Source organism: Ctenopharyngodon idella, chromosome 15 (genome assembly GCF_019924925.1).
Source record: "Ctenopharyngodon idella isolate HZGC_01 chromosome 15, HZGC01, whole genome shotgun sequence".
Classification (NCBI taxonomy): domain Eukaryota; kingdom Metazoa; phylum Chordata; class Actinopteri; order Cypriniformes; family Xenocyprididae; genus Ctenopharyngodon; species Ctenopharyngodon idella.
In genome coordinates this window covers 25,307,420-25,329,066 of record NC_067234.1, presented here as the reverse complement: position 1 = coordinate 25,329,066, position 21,647 = coordinate 25,307,420, and the positions used below count along the sequence as shown (strand labels likewise).

The window sequence follows — 21,647 nt, the reverse complement described above, 5'->3', positions numbered from 1 at the left end:
ACGTTCCTTTACCCGGGGTTAAAATTGGTGTTTAGAACGACGATAACCCGGGGTTAAGCGTAGTGTGAAAAGCCCTAAAGTGTTTAAAGCAACAAATTCAAAAGTATACATTTAAACTGAAAGGCAGAGATCTGTAATTTATCAAACAATACAAAAGTAAGTCTTGAATTATATTTTTCATAAAAAATGGCTATCAAAGTTGTGTCCTCACTTTGTGTCAACTCAGTCAAGATTTTGTATAATTCTGAATAAATCAGGCAATGTCATGGTCATCTTTAACTCTGAGGAGCACTTATTATTTCCTGCTCATTGTGGATTTCACAGTAGGACACATTGTCCTGGAAGTTATATATTTTTTTTAATATTTTATACAAACAATGTTGAAGTCTCTGCGGTCACAGCTTTTACATGTCAACTCCATCATTCTGGTGTAATAGTTTCTGTAAATAGTTGTATGATAAATCTTGGCAATTTGATATGTTTATTAAGGTATTTACAACTAAAAAAAGAAAACAAAATTGCTCTACTGTAAAACACGTGGTTAAGGTGGGGGGGAAAAATCAATTTTGTCAATTCCGTCAGATATCAACTCTGTCAGGTTTTATGTCTGATGGTTGACAAGTGCTCTCAAAAAAGTCTATATAATGTGATTTATTTATTTATTTATTTTTTTGCATTTGGGGAATTCTTATAATGTTGTTTCATGATTCTATTTACATATAAGCCTACTGTATATTTGGCCCCTGCTGGAGCTTTGTCAACACCGTCAGTATTTGTCAACTCCATCACCATCAGGTGAATGTTTTTGTTAATTTTGAAAGAAATGTCTTATTCTTTTTTCAATTCATTGGAACTGGATTGTTCATAATAATCCTAACCCAAGAAAAAAAATGTAGAGAATTTTTTTTTTTTTTTTTTTCCACTTAGCTCCTTCACTGAACACCATTATTACATAATTAAAGACTTTACACTGTTGTTGGATGGATCAAATTAAAATATCATTTTGACACAAATTAAGTTTTGCAGTGAATAAATGTACATTTTTAAAAACCTGAAGCTGAAACCTTTGTCTAAAAATATGTCAGTTTAAAAATAATATATAACTTCTAAATAACTTCTAAAACATGTTTTGTCCCTTATCTCAAGAATCAGTGATAAGTGACATCAAATTTCAAGAAAATGTTCTCATTTAAAAGGTTTAGTTCACACAAAAATGAAAATTCTGCCATCATTTACTTACCCTCACGTTGTTCCAAACCCATAAGACTTTCGTTCATCTTTGGAAAATAATTGAATATATTTTTAATGAAATCAGGGAATTCTGTCTCCCCATTGAAAGTCTATTCACCCAAAACTACAGTATGAATGTTTTGAACCATTAGAGTTTTGAGTGAATAGACTTTCAATGGAGGGGCAGACACTAAACATATCCTCATTTGTGTTTCGAAGATGAACAGAAGTCTAGCGAGTAGCCTAATTGATGACAGAGTTTTCGTTTTTGGGTGACTATCCCTTTAAGACTGTCTAAAGCAGTGGTTTACAAATTGGGGTCTGGGGACCTGCGATGGGGTTCTAGAAAATGTGTGTCCGCTGAAAATAACAGTGAATTTTATAAGTAATACAAACTAAAATATATTTGCTCTAGAGAGTCTTTAGAGAGAAATTTGTTTCAAGAGTCGCTTAATCATTTTTCTCCAGAGGACTGTTATTACTGTTGAATTTAGTCGATTAATTATCTCTACAACCCGGTTCTGACCGAACATGCTCAGCAGACTGCGGATGGCACACAAGGTGACATAGGGAACCACTCTAGAGAGAGCTAAGCTGAAGTGTTTAACACCCAAGACAAGATTCAGACAACACAGCCTCTTTTTTTGTGATGGTGGGGGCTACAAAGACACGAGACATTTGAGTGAGAGTGTTAAGAATGCTCATTTTCTACGCGTTTCTTTGCTGGTTGAAACACAGTGGTGACCCAATTTCGTCTGCTTTGGCTCGTGAGCTAACAATTGCGAGCAAAGCTTCTGGTGTCCTTTGAAACCCCTCCAAAGAAGACATCTTATATTAGCACACTCATTTGATACGCTTTGAGGTTTACAGTACTGCAATGAAAGGAATATATTGACAAAGCCCGAGATCAAAGGATGACGATGAATGTGTTAAACAGTTCACGGAACAACCAGAAGAGGGAGATATTCTATTAGAAGACTTGCATCTGGATGACGACATTACATGATTACAATAACATTGAATGATTCATTGGAAGAATGAAGTTAATTTATGCGAACATAATTGTGTCTTGCTTTCTGTTTGTAAGGCTGATGCTGTCTGTAGAAAAACAGCAAACATTTGAATACAACCGAAGGTGAATATTAATATGTAGGCTAATTGTAAAAAGGCTATGAAAGTGATTAGCCAATATGCATATATATCTTATCATTTTGTTTATCTGTCTTCATTTATTCACTTTTCTTTCTTCTGTGGAACACAAATAAAGATATTCTGAAAAATGCCTTTTTTGTCTGTACAATAAGCCAATGTTGTTTTGGACCCCACTGATTTTATGGACGAAAAGTTCAAACATACTTCATAATATCTTCTGTCCATATAGGTTTGGAACTACAAGATGATGGTAAGTATATTTTGGGATTAAATATTCCTTTAAGTCCTTGTTCTTGGTGTATAATGAAGCTTGTGGCCTTTTCACCTCTCAGACTCAGTGGACACATCTCTATTGTTTTCTGCTCATGCAAATGGGCTGCATAAAGCAAGTAAATGCACTCCACTGCATAATTACACTGTCTTTTATTCATAATTAGCAGAGTGACCGATTCATTTTGACATGAGTGGTGAATCACTGGACCCCTCCCCACTCAGAGTTATGAACATATGCAGGAGCTGTACCTCCTTACTGGGTGAGAAAAGAGACAAATGGTGATTGCATGAGTGAACACAGGGTACATGAGTGAAGGTTGGCCGCCGGATTGGTGTACCCTGGTGTATTAGTACCGTCTGCTCACACATGCTCTTCAAGGGGGCTAAATGGTGTCCTGCCAAGTTCATATCTAGCAGTTGTCAGACAGCAGAGACTGCATTGGCCCCTTATGGGACCTTTTTCTTTGTCTCCCCGTAATCAACAAAGGAGCTCCTATGGGAGATCTGCCTATTAATATACAGTGAGCTAATCCATCTCTCCAATACAACATATATTTATGCTTCAGCTTCCTAGCCAGTATGTACTGAGCAGCTTATTTTAAAAGAAACACACTATATAAAATAATTTGATGCCTCTCTCTCTCAGTATATATACTGATTAAATAAATTCTGACCAGTCAACCGAGATTTTTTTTTTGATCATAGCTTTAGTTGAATTTTAACTAGTTTTACAACATTTCCAGGTAATAACATTTCTTTTTAGTTCACTCCAAATTGGAGGATATGGCTGCATTTGCATATTATATTGAATACTGCATCACACATGCAAACATTTGCACTTTTGAACAATTCCCAATATTCACCCTACAGTCCTACATGTTTCATATGTAAAAATACTGATTTAAATGGTTGCATTAGAATATGCACATGACATTGAATACAGCACCATCTGACATGCAAACTTCTGTACATAGCAACTGATTTTATGATTTTATGGCCTCTTTTGTATCATTAAAAACTATGTACAGGCCTCTATTCTGCTTACAGGTCTATATGTTTTATGAAAAGCATAAGACATTAATGAAATGTTCCTGAGTGACATGGCAGCTAATTTCCAAGATAATACGACAGCAGAGAGAAATCTTCAATATATGTAAACAATTTATTTATTTATTTTTTTTATAAGTGTAGGCCCACTTTATTTGTTTAGCATTTTTTTCTTGTTGTGTATTTTAATTTCTAATAGTTTCTTTTCTCTTTTTCACCTCTTCTATTCCTACAAAAGTAACAATATATCGTTTTATTTCCGCAAATATCCGTGCTTGAAGTCACGCAGAAGAGTTGTAAAGGTGAGTAGGAGGAGCGGGCGAGCTGCTTGGGGGCGTGGCTTCGTCTCACCTGTGTCAGGTGACAGTTCAATTTGCTTACAAGTACAACTCCTAAGACTGATGGCTGTGTTAAGTGACCTGCAACAGAGTTTCTCTTTATCGCACAACATAACTTAGCGTTGTTTCTTGTTTGATGTGTGTTAGTAAAGCATGACATTTCAAAGCTGATCAGAAGAATTTTCACCCTGAGGATAAAACTTTTGCTCATGTATGATTCCTGAAACCCCGAGGGATTCCCTGAAGGAAGAAGCTGGAGTAAGGACAGGTCTGCACGTAAGTGTTAAAAAGAATTAAATACAAATTTTCCCCCATTTTTAATGCATTTGTAAGCCTGTTTTTTATTAAATCGCTTACAATGTTCACGTGCTTTACCGCGTTTGTGCATTTAACACGTGCATTTCATCAGCGTTTCATCACATTTAATACGAAAATAATATTTATCACTTAATAAAACGAATTATTTTTTAATATTACTTGTAATAGGATGTAAACACAGTGACAAACTTTTTGGGAGATGTACCAGATAGTAATTACGCATGTGACAGTGTGCAAAGGGAGTGTTTTGCCTCTATTCAAGCCATTGTTTGCAAAGTATTTAAATGTGTTTCTGTTGTTGTGGAACGGTATGCATGAATCACCAGTTGGGTGACAACACCAGGCCATCAGGTTACAAGACTACTGCTGAATGTGATACTCAATGACATCTGATGCTTCTTGTAGTTTAAACTGGGCCTGTATTCTGGGTCAAAGATCTTTTGTTGTTTATTTAATTAATTATATTGGGCTTAATTAACATTTTCAACCATAATCAGTCATAGAGCCTCTACAACCTCCTTTAAAGGGATAGTTCACCAAAAAATGAAAATTCTGTCATCCTTTACTCCCCCTCTTGTTTTTCCAAACATGTATAAATTTATTTGTTCTGCTAAACACAAAGGAAGATATTTGGAAAAATGTTTGTAACCAAGCAGATCTTGACCCCCACTGACTACTATAGTATTTCCCCCCCCTCCCCCCCTACTATGGTGGTCAATGGGGGGCGAGATCTGCTTGGTTACAAACATTCTTCAAAATATCTTATCAAATATCTATTCAACATCATGGATCTCTCAGTTGTGGTTGCCATCATTAGCATAAGAATGTTATTTACAGTGTCCTCTGTAGTTAGAAAAACTTCACACTGGCTACTCTCATGACATCATGACCAGAATGACATGAAAAATGTTGAGTAATTCATGTTCAGACAGCTGATTGTGAAACTAACAACTGCATACAAGCTCTCTTCTGCCTTTTCATCCATCTGAGTGGATTTCAAGACTGCATGACTTGAACTTGAATTAGTGTTTTATTTTTCTAGACATCTTGCCCTTATCTCAATCTTCCAGGGGCCTTCCAGTGAGCCCTTTAAAACAATTAACTGATTTGCAGTCAATATACCCTCTAATTTGATGTTAATGATTACTGTAGTTCATTTTTCAAATGTAGATCTAAACCCAATGATTTGATTATGAGGCCCAACAAACCAGGGTTTAAGCAGTGTCAGGAAATAGTGCTGAGAGCACGGAGAATGAAGTTCTCCTGCTTGTACATGTCCTGCTCTTTGGTTACTGTTCTGGCTTCCTGCTCTAGACAGACCCCAGAAGTGATTTTACTTGAAGAGTGTTGGTAAAGAAATGCATGTTGGTTTAAAAGGGCAAAAGAGAGCTTCCTGCTTTGTCTTTTCTTTTTAAAAATCCCCTCCCAGGCCCATTATATTTCAAGCCAGGGTATATGCATTCAACAAAACACACTTCTTTGCCAGAATGACGCCATGCTGAGTTTAATGATGAATGGCGTCATGCATCGGTAGTAATTGGCCATTCAGTCTGATGCTGCTACTGGCTTTCATTGTTAGACTTTATTTTGAAAAAAAAAAAAAGGGCTTTCTCCTCACTGTTGTTACTGGCCAGTTTCGTTGCTGAAACTGCAGATGCCCCCTGAGAAGAGCTTTGTTGGAAAACCAGGAATCAGATTTCACCAACACTTGTAAAGGATGAATGACAGTTTTGTATACTGGCATGCCAAGATAATGAAATCAGAGAAGGTGATCCGTGATTTAGTTCAGCTTTGACTTTATACGTGCATATTTTCGGTGTTTGCAACTAAACTGATTAGAGAGGTGAGAATTTTATGTGTGTGTGTGTGTATATATATATAATAAATATATATATATATATATAATACACACACACACACACACACACACGCATACACAGTACTGGTCAAAAGTTTGGACACATTACTATTTTTAATGTTTTCGAAAAAAGACTCCTCTCATCAAGCCTGCATTTATTTGATCAAAAATACAAAAAAAAAGGGAATATTATGAAATATTATTACAATTTCAAATAACCGTTGCTATTTTAATATATTTAAAAATGTAATTTATTCCTGTGACGGCAAAGCTAAATTTTCAGCATCATTACTCCAGTCTTCAGTGTCACATGATCCTTCAGAAATCATTCTAATATGCTGATTTGATACTCTGTTATTATTAATGTTGGAAACAGTTGTGCGGCTTAATATTTGTTTATTGGAACCACTGATACTTTTTTTTTTTTTTTTTTTTTCAGGATTTGATGAATAAAAAACTTAAAAAAGAACAGCATTTATTCAAAATTGAAATCTTTTCTAACAATATAAATCTTTACTATCACTTTTTATCAATTTAACACATCCTTGCTGAATAAAAGTATTAATTTCTTTCAAAAAATTAATTTCTTTGGGGTCTTACTGACCACAAACTTTTAACGGTAGTGTATATTGTTACAAAAGATTTCTGTTTTAAATAAATGCTGTTCTTTTTAACTTTTATTCATCAAATAATCCTGAAAGTATCACAGGTTATAAAATAATATTAAGCAGCACAACGGTTTCCAACATTGATAATAAATCAGCATGTTAAAATGATTTCTGAAAGACTAAAGTAATGATGTTGAAAATCCAGCTTTGCATTACAGAAATAAATTATATTTTAAAGTATATTAAAATATAAAGCCATTCTTTTAATTGGTAATATTTCACAATATTACTGTTTTTTTTTTTTTTCTTTTTCTTTTTTTTTTCTATTCAAATAAATGCAGCATAACAAGCATACGAGACTTCTTCCAAAAACATTAAAAATAGTCATGTTTTCCAAACTTTTGAAGTGTGTGTGTATAATGGTCATTTTATTTATTCGTTCTTTTTATTTATTTTTTTCGCTTCCATTTAAATTGTTTAGAGAGGTACATTATGTCTTTATCTTTCTCCTGAGAGAATGACCTTGCTTCAGGCTACAACAGTGATGTGGCAAACAGACATTCTGCTGCGTAAAACTGGCTGTCTGTCCTTGAATGAATCCTCAATCGTCAGGTGAATGAGTCTGTGTTATTCTCCCTGAGCACAACACCTGTCAGACGACTGCTAGCTGGGGAATCACAGCTGAGAGAACAATCATTTTACATCTCTAGCAATGACGCATTCATGTGGAGCAGCAAAATTCATCATCTTAACAAGAGTGCTTTTTGGAGTAGCTTGCCTTTGGCTACATTCTGCAATTAATGGATGATGTCCTCGTTATACCTTTGATATTGTCACAAAGCGGCAGATCTTTGTCATCTGTTGTTTTTGGAATCATGTTGTCTTAAGCATGGGAAATGGAGGCAATTCCAAGAGGATGCTGTTTGAGAACTCTCACCAGATTGCGAGTGCTGTAAATGGGATTAGAAGAAGCCTGGATTGGATTTGAAGGCTGATCTAGATACTTGAATCACATACTAACAATTTCTCTGAGAGCATTCAGCTCTTATTAAGAGAATTAAGGGCACGGTTGGACTTGAATTGAGACACATTTTCTGTTTAATAGCAAATTAGATGTAATGAACTGTAATTCACAGGACCCCGAGTGAGTTTGCTGTACCGATGCTCTTTTGCCCTCTGCACAGATTGGTCTCTGAGGGGCCCGAGGAGTGGAGGGGGGCCTGGTTCATCTCTTGCTTTGTGTGTGTGTGTGTAGTGGATCAGATCAGGTGTCTTGGCACTGGCCTCTTCTCCCTATCCGGGTGCTGAGAAAGGCCTGTTTGTTTGCGATTTGGGCCTGTGGCACCAAAGAGACAATGAGTGCAGTCTCTGCAGTTTCTGTGAGGACGGGGAGGGAGAACAGAGGGTTCGAGCTCAAGGGGTGCGGGAGGCACCAGGGTCCTTATCTCCTCCGTCTTCATGAGCACCCATTACCGGAAACACAGATGTCCCTCAGACCGCCTCCATGGGACGGCACAGACGGGAGTGGGTGGAACGCTGTCACCTCACTGAAAGTGTGTGCACACGTTTTTGATTAAAAATACATTTTTTTGAACAGGTTGGCTCAATCAAGCAGAACTATTTTAGATTGTTGTAATTTTGTGACTCCCACTGAGCAAATGGTGTTAAAATTGTGCAGGGTTGTGGTGTTCATCATGTAAACCACTGGTTTTGCTTGAAGATTTTACTTTGGACATCAAGTGGTGGCCCGACACAGTTCCACATGTCTTTAAAACCTAAATTTAATAATACAAAAAATACTTTAGCATGCAAATGCATAGGCTAAATATGCAAAATTATTAACCTGACAATTTTTCAAATTTTGCCAAATTTAGCAAGTGCAAAAAAAATGTATTATTTTAATTATTTTATAAATGTGTGCATGTTTATTTTTTTTTGAAAGCTTTATAGAGGTATTTATTTGAAATCCCACTGCAGTCATTCATTTTATACCTTAAAACTAATTTTTGATAATCAAAATGACCTATTTAAATCTTTTTTTTTTTTTTTTTTCCTTTTTTCCTGTGAATTTCTTCATGGCTTAAAATAGCTTGAATGAAAATTACATACACACATTCTTGAATATGCAAATTAGCCTCCGCCTCTACTCAATCACACCAGCTCGGCCTACCTGATCTACTCCGTCAACTGTAGTAAATGTAAATGGTACACAATGGCAAATGGAAATATTGGTTTAATTCCGCAATATACGTTTGAACCAGAAAATGAGAATGGTATGTATCTTATGTATGTATTATGTATGTATGTATTTTATGTTTCGCTCTCTGCAACGTCGGACACATAATGGTAATTGATATGATTAGCCTTCGGCTAACTACATTTTTAAAAAGCTAATAATGTGTTGCTAAAGTTACACAAACAATGTTCCTATTCAGAGTCAGACAGCTGACTTCTAAAAATCTGAATCCTTAAATGCATTGAACATCATAGAAAGTCAGTTGAGAAATGCATAGTTCATCATAACATCGTAATATAAATCATATACATAATTCACACACTATATTGCTATATGTACTGTCCTTTCTTAAAGGTGGGATAAGTAGATTTTGAAAAACGCTGTTGGACATTGTTGATATTTGAAATCAACCCCAACAAACCCACCCCTCTCTTCATTGCTCCACCTCCAAAACTCACACTCCAATCCTAACCACCCTGCTCAGAGTCGGTTTCGTTGTTAACAGGTGTTCGTTGTTAGTCGCAAACAGCACAGCAGCTCCAGACAATCAAAACCGTGTTACTCACATGTGAAGCGGAATGAAAGCAGCCTCCGCGTCTGTTTTCAGGCCTTCCCACTTAGCTCTCTCCAGCGCTGGAAAGCTTTTCTAATATTAACGCGGGTCCTAAAGTGCTTGCCCAGTCATAAACCTTCATTCTAGTGATATTCTTTTGAGCTCTTTTGTATTGTGTCCCATCTCTCGTTCTGTTTTTTTTTTTTTTTTTTTTTTTTTTTTCTTATTTTCAAATCTCCCTCTTGCTCGTTCTCTCTCCTTGACCGTCATACGCCCCCTAATGCTGATTGGTTACACGTTTGTTGTTGGTGTCGGCCCGACTAACTTCCAAACTGTTTTTGAAACTCTACTTGCTCCACCTTTAAAGGTGTTCTTGTGCTCCAATTTGGAGCAGACATCACAGTTGCTTCACTTGCAGCTGTGCATAGTGGTGGCAGAAAAACAGCGGTAACAAGTGGCGGAAAATTGGCAAAATCCACAGAATGAGATATGTTTTGTTGGGCCTTTGGATGTCAGAATCAGAATGCAAAAAAAATATAGTCTGCATTTTTATAGAATAGCTTCATTGACGACGTCCTTTGAAACGCAGACGTTTGTTGCAAGTCACAGACTGGACTGATGAAACCTGCAATGATTAGTCTACTATTAAAGCATTTGATGTAAACAGTAAGTCTACATAATATTCACACATGCAGTTCATATGGGACATACATACATTTGTATGCAGTTACAGCATGAAAAAATATTTTAAACCTATAATATTTTACATAACTTTTAAACATTATCTTGCATTTGCGTGTTTATGTCTCCCAGTTCTGACTTTATAACTCAAGTTTATATCACAATTCTGAGGGGAAAAAGTAAGAATTGCTGGATATACAGTAAACTCGCCATTCTAAGGAAAAAAGACTGTTTTTCTGTTTTTACTTATAAGAATTGTGAAATATAAACTTGAACTTAACTTTTTTATTCCGTGGCTTCCACAGACTGCTAGTGCAGAACTGTCATTTTCTGCCACCAGGTAGGCTCCACCCACAAAAAACATCATCGCTGTTTGCAAACACAAAATGGGTCTATATGCCCACAGAGCATGATAGGAAAATCCCCACATGTTGAGGGGATTGGTTACATGTTTGTGACAATAGGAAATGGAGCGATTTCAAACTGCATTTGAGACTGTCTTTGGTTTACTGCTGTTTTAAGGAGAAATACTCAGCAATGGTGTTGACTGAATTTGCACATGGTTTGTCTTAAAGCATAATAAAAACACCACATAGACATAGACTTTTAAGTGTTTTCTTTTAAGGGTCTTTTTTTTTTTTTTTTTTTTTTTTTTTAGTAGTATTATAGAGATGTCTATTTAAGTAAATGGATATTTAGTGATTGTTTGTTGCGTGTATTATTTGCTTTTATCATTTTTTTGCTTTTTGGGTCACCAGTTTAGAACTATACCGATATGAATTGGATTAAACAGCGTTATCCTTACTGTATGTTGTGGTCTTAGTTTGTAGTTGGACAGTTAGTTTACATCTGGAATGTTGGTCCATGAGTCTAATTAGTATTTACTATAGAGATTTTCAATGATGTTTTCAGTGATGTGATTGATTAGAGTCATTAGACACTGTTAAACCCATTTTTGTCCTCCACCTCAAATTAATCAATAGAATGTGGGCAGAAATTGTTGGTTATACTATTTGCTTGGCAGCGTGTGGGATGAGATTCAGTCCGAGCCCTGAGCTTGGCAAGAGATTGGGTGTTTACTGCTTCACCTGAAAACAGCAACAGTCTGAGCTTTTAGAGTGTTATGACCTTTCCCAGGCTTATCATAAACCGAGCGAAGTAATTGTCATTGGCCACCGAAAGGGTAACATTACCTCCGTTTGCCGTGAGGTTTATTCAGCGGCAAGGAGACAAGCTCCGCTTTATCCTCTGTTAAGAAAGAAAAATGATGTTCTGTGAGGGTGTTTTGTGCCTGTACAGAGGTGTCATGTGATCTGGAAAAATGGACTATAAAACCTGAATAATAAGCCAGAGAGTTATTTGAACGTCATTGATGTATTGAATGCATCATTACTTTTCATTTGCTTCCACATTGCAGACTCGTCCTGCATCACCTTTTGCCTAAATGTAAGGGCCTTTTGTCCTCTGTCGCACTCGCAGACAGCAGTTTGCGTGTTTATTCAACTCCAGCTCATTCAAATGCGAGCTGTGTTATGGAAAGGTCCCCAGATGCACCTGCCTCGTCTGTTTCTAGCCAAACCACCGACACTAGCTGAATGGGATGACTAAGCATCTGTAATCCGGCCTGTCATTTACATCCTTGGGTGTCTCTTGCTGCTTTCCGATCCTGCTGTCTATATTAATTTACCATGATCCTTGCCCATGACTTTCCTGCAGGATTACATGTATATGACTACTGTGGCCAAGCTGTCCGTGACTGGATTGGATATCAAAACGGTCACGTTTATTTAAATTTATTTTAAATTTATGTAAATTACATTTACACCTGTGAGAACTTGCGATACCTCTATACCACATTTTGGGCTTGTATGACAATCTCCATGTTTTGGTTTTTGTGTTGGAACATTATGATATGTAACTTAAGCTGGGCTGGGATGTACTGTAGGCCTACAGGGTGAAAATCGGCATGAAATCAGATTCTTAATGTCCCATTTAAAGTCATTGTGTCACTGCACGCCTGTTGGGTGTCACACGTACGCACCTGTTCCTCAAGACACAAGCTCACCAATGAGATGGGATATGGCCTGCAGCCTGCTGTATGTTTGTTCACTTCTGAAAAGGTTAGGAACAGAGTATGGATTGCAGTTGTGTTTGCACTCCATTACTCCTCAGGCGAGCAACTTTCTCTGCAGGTTGAGAAAAGCAATAACGGTGACTTCGATTTTCAACCTGACTGCCTTGAGACTCAGTCCAGTGCCTTAATGCCCTCCACTGGGGCAAACTTACAGCAGACCCTGAGAAAGGACCGTTTTTTTTGGCTGAGCCTGAAGTCAGTGTGTACCTGCGGTGGAGGTGGGCGGCAAGGCTGTAGGTAAATGATGCCCATCTAACTTTGAGTTATTAGCTGGTTGGGCTTGAAGTTTTGAAAGAACTGTTCTCCCCAAGTGATCTCGCAAGGCAAGTCCTTCATAAATACGGATGCAGGCCACTTTCGAGACTGGCGTAGGCTCTTAAGCTATTCTTGAACATTTTTTAAAAAGTGTTTTTCATGAGGTCAGCCTAAGGCACTTTTTGGGACCATTGCTCTTGATTGACAGCAGCCATGGCCTGGGATAGCATAGCTGACCTTGCTGTGCCAGCCACATTATACAGGTATTAGAGTGTGGAAAATCTATTTGGCGCTTTTTTTTTTCTGCCAGGGCTGTGGCGACAACGTCGTAACTCCTTTGGGTAATGGGCATAAAACTGATTTATAGTTTTTGATGGCTGAAATTATACCCCAGAGCAAAGGAGACTTTTCTCCATGTCTGAGGTGTCTGAAAGTTCTAATTCGGCAGCCATGCAGAGAAACCACAGCTTTTCTAACCAGATAATGCAAATGTGGGTTTATGCACTGTGAATGAATGTGAAATTCTTTTTAGATGAGAGATTTTAAGGAGAAAATGGTGTAACGGTAGACATTCAGCATATAACTTTTAATTTCATTTGTCAACTATGAATTGTATAGGCTTAAGCTTTTGACCTTGTGTTGAGTCAAAATGTATTTTATTTAATGAATTAAAAAAAAAAGTATTCATTTTATTTTTAATTTTATGAAAATGTTTTTACTTATATATTTATTTCATGATTTTATTGTATCTTATTTATGAATTATTCGATTTTTTTTTATTTTTTTTTTTTTTTTTTTTTTTATAAAATGTAATGTTATTTATTATGATTTGGTTTATTCATTGATATTATTTGATTTTGTTTCTATGATTTTATGTATTTTTATTTTTATTAAATGTATGTATTCAATATTTTTATTCATTTTTAAAAAATATATCTTAAATCTTGGTCACTACTGATTTGTTTTACACCATTTTTGATAATTTTTTTGGCATTACTACTAGTTTACTTTCAAAACTGACAAATGGATTTTTAAACTACTATTCATTTGTCTCTCAATATCTGCTTATAAAATCTGTATGCATAGTCATTAAATTAGCAAATTTCTGTTTAAAATATTTTTTTAATGCTTCCTAAAATACTTCCCAAAATTAATGTCAACTACCCATACAGTACATGAAATTTCTACTGTTTTGATACATAGAAATTAATTTATCCCACAATGCATACGTTAGCGATAAGGTACTCAAGGCTGTGCTGTATCATGACTAAGTGACTAAGTCACGGCTGAAGGGCTTTGGTAGGGCGTTGAGTGCCTGCAACCCTTTCAGCCGTGACTTATTCAGGATACAACACTAGCCTCGAGTACCTTTTATTGCTTTTATAAAACGGTTACCACACAATACAAATATTAAAGCCAAAAAAATATGTATCAATGCAACTTTCATGAAGTAAAATCATTAAAAGCCTTCCTTCCGCCAGAAAAAATAGTCCCTGACCGTGAACAGCAACAGAAGTTACATTATTACGCCATTAGATGGCGGCAAAGACTGTCTTTATGAGTGATTCACTCAGTCGCAAAGACTTTTATATTGAAAAGACTGAATTGTTGTGAACACAGAACAAGATGCAACTTACAAATGCTTTGACTAGTGCTGTCAGTCATGGGAAATCCCATTAACTGTTAAAAGGACAAGATAATACATCAGACATTTAAACAGATTTTTTATTATGAACATAGGACTGACCTGAAGGAAAATACTAAATCTGAATGCAGGTAATAAACTCGCTCACTCGATCTCTTTCTCACAACACTCTTCTACATAATACAGTAAGCTTCAATGAACAATATCAATTGAGAACAGTTTACGTCGCTAATAGTGGTTGCTAAGGGTGTTGTGTAGTGATACACAGAACCGTTGGGTGAAACGGTCATAGCTGTGTTTTATCGTGAATAAAACACAGCTATTGACCAATCAGAATCAAGGACAGGAACTAACCGTTTTATAAATCCTCATAAGACTACATAACTGCAAGAGCTCAGAACAATATGTCTGTGCATCATGCTGTGTTTGATCCTAATGAACTGGCCTCCCTTTGTGTTTTTGTAAACAGGTGGCATTTGGTGATGCCAGGTTGTTAGAAGAGATGTCACTCAAAGCCAGTCACCATGGAAACACCAGAGTAGGCCCCAGAGGAAGTGATGAAGACCGAGGAGAGATGCAAACATGTATTGATATGAACCACCAAAGTGGTCTCTACCTACAGTCCTCTGAGATCTGCTTTCCCACGAGAAGCTTTCAGCTACATGATGATTTGAATGAGATTTCTAATGAGTGGTCGTCCATTGGAGACTTGAGCCAAGATGATTCCTTCTCTCTTGAGGGCTGCGTCAAGTGAGTAGGCATCCATGTGTATTGGAAACCTGTCTGTGTAACTGATATGTACAGACTGTCGTACCTAATTGTTTCTTATTGGTCCATCAGACTGGAGAGAAGGTGGATGCTGTGGTATGAATTCAAGAAGGAACATTCTTGCTTAGACGACTGGCTTCGATCAGCTGAGAAAATAGCAGCGTCCCCGAACTCCAGCCATGTGCTGTATGTTACGGCAAAAGAGGAGTTACAAAAGTATGAGGTAATGGGACTTTTGGAAAATTGGGAAAAGGGGGGGTTGGAAAATTGGGGAAAAATGGGAAAATTAAAAAAACAAAAAGGGGGGGAATTGGAATTGGAAAATTGGGAAGAATGGGGGGAGGGGATTGGAAAAATTGGATTTGGGGAAAAAATGGGGGTGGGGGGGGTTGGAATTGGGAAAATTGAAGATAATTTTTTGAAAAATTGGGGGGAAAAAATGAGGGGGGGGATTGGAAAATATGGAAAATAGAAATTGATATGGAAAATATTTGCTTACACATCTTAATGTTTAAAAAACAAACTTAAATATATTTTTCAAGATTAAAAGTAAATTCAGCTTTGCCAACACAGGAATAAATTACATTATAAAATGCATTCAAATTGAAAAATTATTTTAAATTACAAAAATATTTCACAATATGACTGTTTTTGCTGTATTTTGAATCAAATAAATGCAGCCTTTGTGAGCAGAAGAGACTTTTAAAAATCATTTAAAAAATCGCAACGATCTAAAACTTTTGAACGGTAGAGTGTGTGTGTGTGTGTGTGTGTGTAATAAATATATATATATATATATATATATATATATATATATATATATATATATATATATATATATATATATATATATATATATATATATATAAAAATTTTTTTAACTATTTTGTGATGTCAGGACAGTTGTCACCCTGAGGAAAAAAAAAAAAAAGGAAGAAAAAAATAATTACATTTATTATAGAAATTGCTTATCATAAAAGAGGTATATTAAAGTGAATTGTTTGTATGATTTATTTTAAGTATTTTTTTTAATAAAATAATAGATGAGAGAAAAAAATAGCGTGGTGCTGTTGAAACCTAATTTTGTTTTTTATCTTTCTGAACGCAAACCCAAGAAATGCTTTTTGATCAGTCATATTTGTGGTTTCTTTTGAAAGAAAAAGCATATATAGAAAAAAGTGGTTATCCAAAAGTGTCAGAATTAAATTCACAAAGAAAAGCTTAAATTTATTGTAAATTATCAGCAATTTATAAGCCAAAAAAAAAAAAATGTTGAGGCCTAGAAACACAGTAGAGTTAAATCCACAAGTCTGACCATTTTAAATCTGAGGGTGAAAACACTTAAACGGAGATGCCAAAAGACAAATTAGTTGCTGTGTTATTATATAAGATGAGCGCAAAACAATCTCCGATTAGTCATTACAGGTGTAAGTTGCTGAGTGGAGACTGGCCATGCTTTCTACAATGAAAGTGTAATCAATGACACAGACACACTTACACGCGCGCAGACAGCACATTTACTCAGACTGTCTAGAAGCCCGGGACTTGTGCCAGCGAAGATAAATGACACCAAATGGTCATCAAACTCCTTGGCTCTCCTCCTAAGCACCATTGCGCCTCCTTCCGTCTTAACCCCTAGCACAAATTTCTGAAAATAACCTGCTTTAGTTAATCAGAGAACCGGTGGGATTTATTTTTTACCTTCTGGTGGTTAATTTTAGAGTTTAGAGGGGGTTACCTGCTAGTTAATCGCATGATGTCACCATTAGCCAAAGACCGGTTGTTTTTGTATCTCCTTCCAGAACCTGCGTGCCGAGGCCAGGATACGTTTAGCCCAGCTGGACGGCCTGACCCAGAGGAGTCGAAATCTGGTTGGCCTGTTTAAAGGTACTATGGGCACACGGCTCGTAGAAATGACGAAGGACTGCGGACAGCGCTGGGATCAGCTCAGTAACACGGTGGACACTGTGTGCCGCAGGTTAAAGGTATAAAAAGACCCCCAAACTGCTCAAAGTTGACATCTTTTAAAGCAAGCACACTGTAAAAAAAATCTGTAAAATATACGGGAAATAAAACGGCAGCTGTGGTTGCCAGAACTTTACTGCAAAAAAAAATATGGTAGCAACATTTTAGGTGTTACTTATTAAACTTACTGTTACAAACCTGCATATTTCATTAAAGGGGACCTAATATGCAAAATTAACTTTTATAAGGTGTTTGAACATAGATGTGTGTCCACAGTGTGTGTAAACAACCAGCCTATAATGGTAAAAATCCACCCGCTCCTTTTTTTATAATCCCATTATCATGAACAGTCTCTCCAAATGTGCGGTTCCAGATTTCCCCCTACTTTTACGTAAGAGTAGGGGGAAGCCCCGTCCATGACTGGTGATGATCTGCCCTATTAGCATAGATATCGCCCTGAGTGAGCCACAACAGTCTGCCTTTTCTGTTTCCTCGCTGTAGCAGCTGGAGAGATACAATGTCTGCACCAAAAACATTACAAATGTTCTGTTATTGGATGTACTAACGAACATAAGAGTCTCCATCTGAGCCACTCAGGAAACCGTGGATGAATTTCGTTAATGAAGGAAATGTGCTGAAGAAAGTCGGTTAAGTGTTACATATTTGCGCAAATCATTTTACGCCAGACCATAAGGCACAGGTAAGGCTGAACATCGCTACTGACATTTTGGCTGCGTGAGATTCTCCAGTTTTGTTGTTGTTGAATCATGAGCTGTTACAGCTCTGCCTTCTTCTGGAAAGTGGGCTGGGAGCAGCAGCTCATTTGCATTTAAAGGGACATACACAAAAATGGCGTGTTTTTGCTCACGCCCAAATAGGGGCAAGTTTGACGAGCTATAATAAATGATCTGTGGGGTATTTTGAGCAAAACATTCAGACACATTCTGGGGACACCAGAGACTTATATTACATCTTGTGAAAAGGGGCATAATAGGTCCCCTTTAACTGATATAATAGTAATACAACAACCTATTGAAGTACTAAAATGTGTGTTGTACCTTCATAATACACTGACAACCATCACAAACACAGGTGATAATGAAAAAGACACACGAAGAATCAAAGCTCATAAAATGTAGCTTTTCCACAAGCTGATGTAAATATTAATGTATAAGGTGCGCAATGTCATGTGCAGACACATTCAAATTGCCATCATGGTAATACAAACAGAAAAAGAGAGTTATTTTAATGAAAAAACGTCAAATGTGAAGTGTCACACAGTGAATTCTGTAAATTATAAGATGATTTGGTCTTTAATTTCCAAAAACTGTAAATTTAACAGCATTTTACTGTAAATATACATTACATTTCCTGTTAGATTTCATGTTTTTTCACTGTATATAGTAAGGGAACTTAACGTTAAACAATTAAAATGAATACTGACAATTAAAATGATACTTTTTTTTTACATTGTACAGATTTTTTTTTAGGTTTTCAAAACATTGTTTTTTGGGGCTGAAAACCATAAAAAGCACATGATTTTAAAAGATGTTTTAGTTGCTACTTCCTACTCGTGTAAGTCTCTCTTGCCCCTTTCCTTCCTTCATTTTAATCCCATTAACTCTTTATCCATACAGCCTTCTGCTCTGCCTGCATTCAGCTTACATAATTCTGTCCTTCCAGCCGCAGTGACCCCTGCGCACTGTAGGTCTATGCTTGGCTGCACTGCATATGCCCCCCTTACTGTGGGCTTCTGTGTCTGTGTTTTGTTTATGCCATTTCCGCTCCCTGTCTGCCGCTTTGACGTCCTTGTTGTAATTTTGATGTGTCTCCCTGTCAGTCTCTGTCTCTGCTAAAAACAGCATCAGGGTGTAGACGGTCAGACAGAATCATGCTCTGTCTGTCTGTCTCTGTGTGTGCGCAACAGCATTTCGTCTGCCAGCGGGAGGATTTTGAGAGGCAGAGGGAAGAGATGGCTGTGTGGCTGGCTGATATGGACCTCAGGCTGACTGAAGTGGAGCACTTTTCAGGCAAAGACACCTGCTCGAAGATGCACCAGCTTCAGGTACTCTCAGGAAACATGGATCGATGGGTTGGTCCATGCAGAGATTACCTGTTGTTTGTTTTGGGTTTTTTTGCATCATGGTTTATGTTTACAAATGCAGGTTCAAGTCCCTGAAAGCTTTATTAATTACATAGTAGGTCACTAAAAGTATGAGGGGGGGGAAAAAAGAGAATTAAAAAATCCTCAAGAGTTGATTTAATTAAAATAAATAATTAAATAAATAAATGAGGGGAGTTTTCAATTTCTTGGGTCAATGTCACCCCAAAATCAAAATTAATACATTTTAAATGAAGAACATAGAGGTTATTTTTAGGACAATTAATATTTCTCTGTATGGTGCTATTATTTTCATTTTTATGTGTCCAGACATTTTACTTATGTTTTTAAATAAATTAGCAATAAATAATAATAATAATAATAATAATAATAATAATAGTGATGATGATAATGATGATGATAATAATAATATAATCCATAATAATAATAATCATCATCATCATAATCATAATAATGATGATAGTAATAATATAATAGTAATGATGATGATGATGATGATAATGACAGTAATAATCATAATAGTGGTGATAATCAATAATAATCATAAGTGTAATAATAATAATCATAAGTATAATAACAATAATAATGATAATATAATTCATAATAATAATAATAATAATAATAATAATAATAATAATAATTTATTATTATTATTATTATTACAATTATTATGATTATTATTGATTATCACCACTATTGATTATTACTGTAGTAGTAGCAGTAGTAGTGTTATTAATATATAAATAATTATTGTTTTAATTTAAATACAAATAAACACAATTAAAAGGGTATTCAATTTCTTCTGTCAATATCACCCCAAAATCAAAATTAATACATTTTAAATGAAAAACATATAGGTTATTTTTAGGATAATAATTTATATTTCTCTGCATGGTGCTATTATTTTCATTTTTTATGTGTCCAGACATTTTACTTATGTTTTAAATAAATCAACAATAATTATTTATTATACAACAATTTATTATTGGTACGGTAGTAGTAGCAATATTAGTGATGTTATATTAATATATAAATTGTTTTATTTTAAATTCAAATAAACAATTAAGGGTATTCATCATAGTTAATATATGTAGAGTAGTTTTTTTTTTGTTTTTTGTTTTTTTGTTTTTTAAATATTTTACATTACTGAGAAAATAACATTGCTGCTATAAAAACTGAGTTTAAGGGTGTTTTCACTCTTGGGTCCTCTTTAAAAGAACCAAACTCAGACCCCTGAAAAGGACCAAGTGTGAAAACGCACTAAATGTGTTTAATTGTTGTTGAGATTTTTGCTATGATCCTAAACATAGGCTTACTTTTCCTTCAATGCAAAATGAGTTATTATAATTTCTATTTTGGTATTTATCTATAGAAGCAATATCAAGGAAAGATGGTGTATATGTATGATTATTAAACATGTTTGTGTATATTTATCTCTCAGGGGTTTCAAGAGGCTGTTGGAGAGAGTGCAGGTAGACTGAACGATTTGCTCCAGCATGGAGAAGAGCTGATCCAAAGGAGCGAGCCGGCGGATGCCCAGGCAATCGAGAGCCAGCTGCAGGAACTCCTGCTCCACTGTACTCGCGTCTTTCAGGGCCTGGGCCGCCTGCACACACGCCTGCTCAGCATGAGACTGGTATACATCCATGCATGTGCACAAATGAGATTATCTTAGTTCATTCCAGGTGTGAAGAATGTTTAAAGCCTGAGAAGCTTCTCATAGCCTCTTCTGAACTTGTATCTAATTCAATTGCTCCATTATATTGGAATGAAATCAAGGTGCGTGTAATCATTTCAACTCATTTGCCACCCAGTATATTGGCCAACCAACCAGCTGACTGATTATATTTCTACAGTAGCATGGCTGCTTTTAGCAAATATTCATGGTCAATCCTCCATAGATCAGTATTATCACACACCATATGCACAATTGACTATGAAACCCCAAAGAGTCCCTTCTCTCCCCTAATATTCCCCTGATAGCTTTTTTTTATTTGATCATTTAATTTATGCCATCTCAAGTTCACTGTTTCTCAGAGCAAGACTGTTGCATATTTCAGAAAATTATCCCAAGGGAAAGCTTCTCAAGCATCCAACTTCATACGTTCTGGCAGAAGAGTCATGAATACACCCCCTGAATAGCCTGAATAGTTGTCTTGTAGCCAAGCAGCCACTGTACAATACATGTACTGTCCATTTGAACAAGTTCCTTGTGTGCGCCTCTGTCTCTTTAGGTCCAAGTGGATCACGTAAAGACATGCTAAAAATTCTTATGTTTTTTATGCTGTTGTCAGATATAGAATGTCCCACACCAGACATCCCATAATGAATTGCCACAGCATATTTTCCATAGTTCAGAAAAAGCACACAATGTCTATAATGTTTAGGCATTTTTCCCCCTCACCCCAGTTCAGTACGTTCTCAGAACTTACAGAATGTTGTTGTCGCACTTAAAATTGAATGA

At 36.1% G+C, this 21,647-nt stretch overlaps 1 protein-coding gene across 2 annotated transcripts in view; it reads left to right on the top strand.

Annotated features, from left to right (window-relative positions):
* Positions 1-3,657: 3,657 nt before the first annotated feature.
* si:ch211-137a8.2 (uncharacterized protein LOC777613 homolog) overlaps positions 3,658-21,647 on the top strand; it is a 30,517-nt gene continuing 12,527 nt past the window's right edge. For both annotated transcript variants that reach the window (XM_051863841.1, XM_051863840.1), the window contains exons 1-6: positions 3,658-4,316; positions 14,798-15,078; positions 15,169-15,319; positions 16,899-17,081; positions 18,989-19,126; positions 20,625-20,819. In XM_051863841.1, the coding sequence (XP_051719801.1) occupies positions 4,254-4,316; positions 14,798-15,078; positions 15,169-15,319; positions 16,899-17,081; positions 18,989-19,126; positions 20,625-20,819 (1,011 nt within the window). In that variant the 5' untranslated portion in view covers positions 3,658-4,253. The remainder of the gene's footprint in view (positions 4,317-14,797; positions 15,079-15,168; positions 15,320-16,898; positions 17,082-18,988; positions 19,127-20,624; positions 20,820-21,647) is intronic.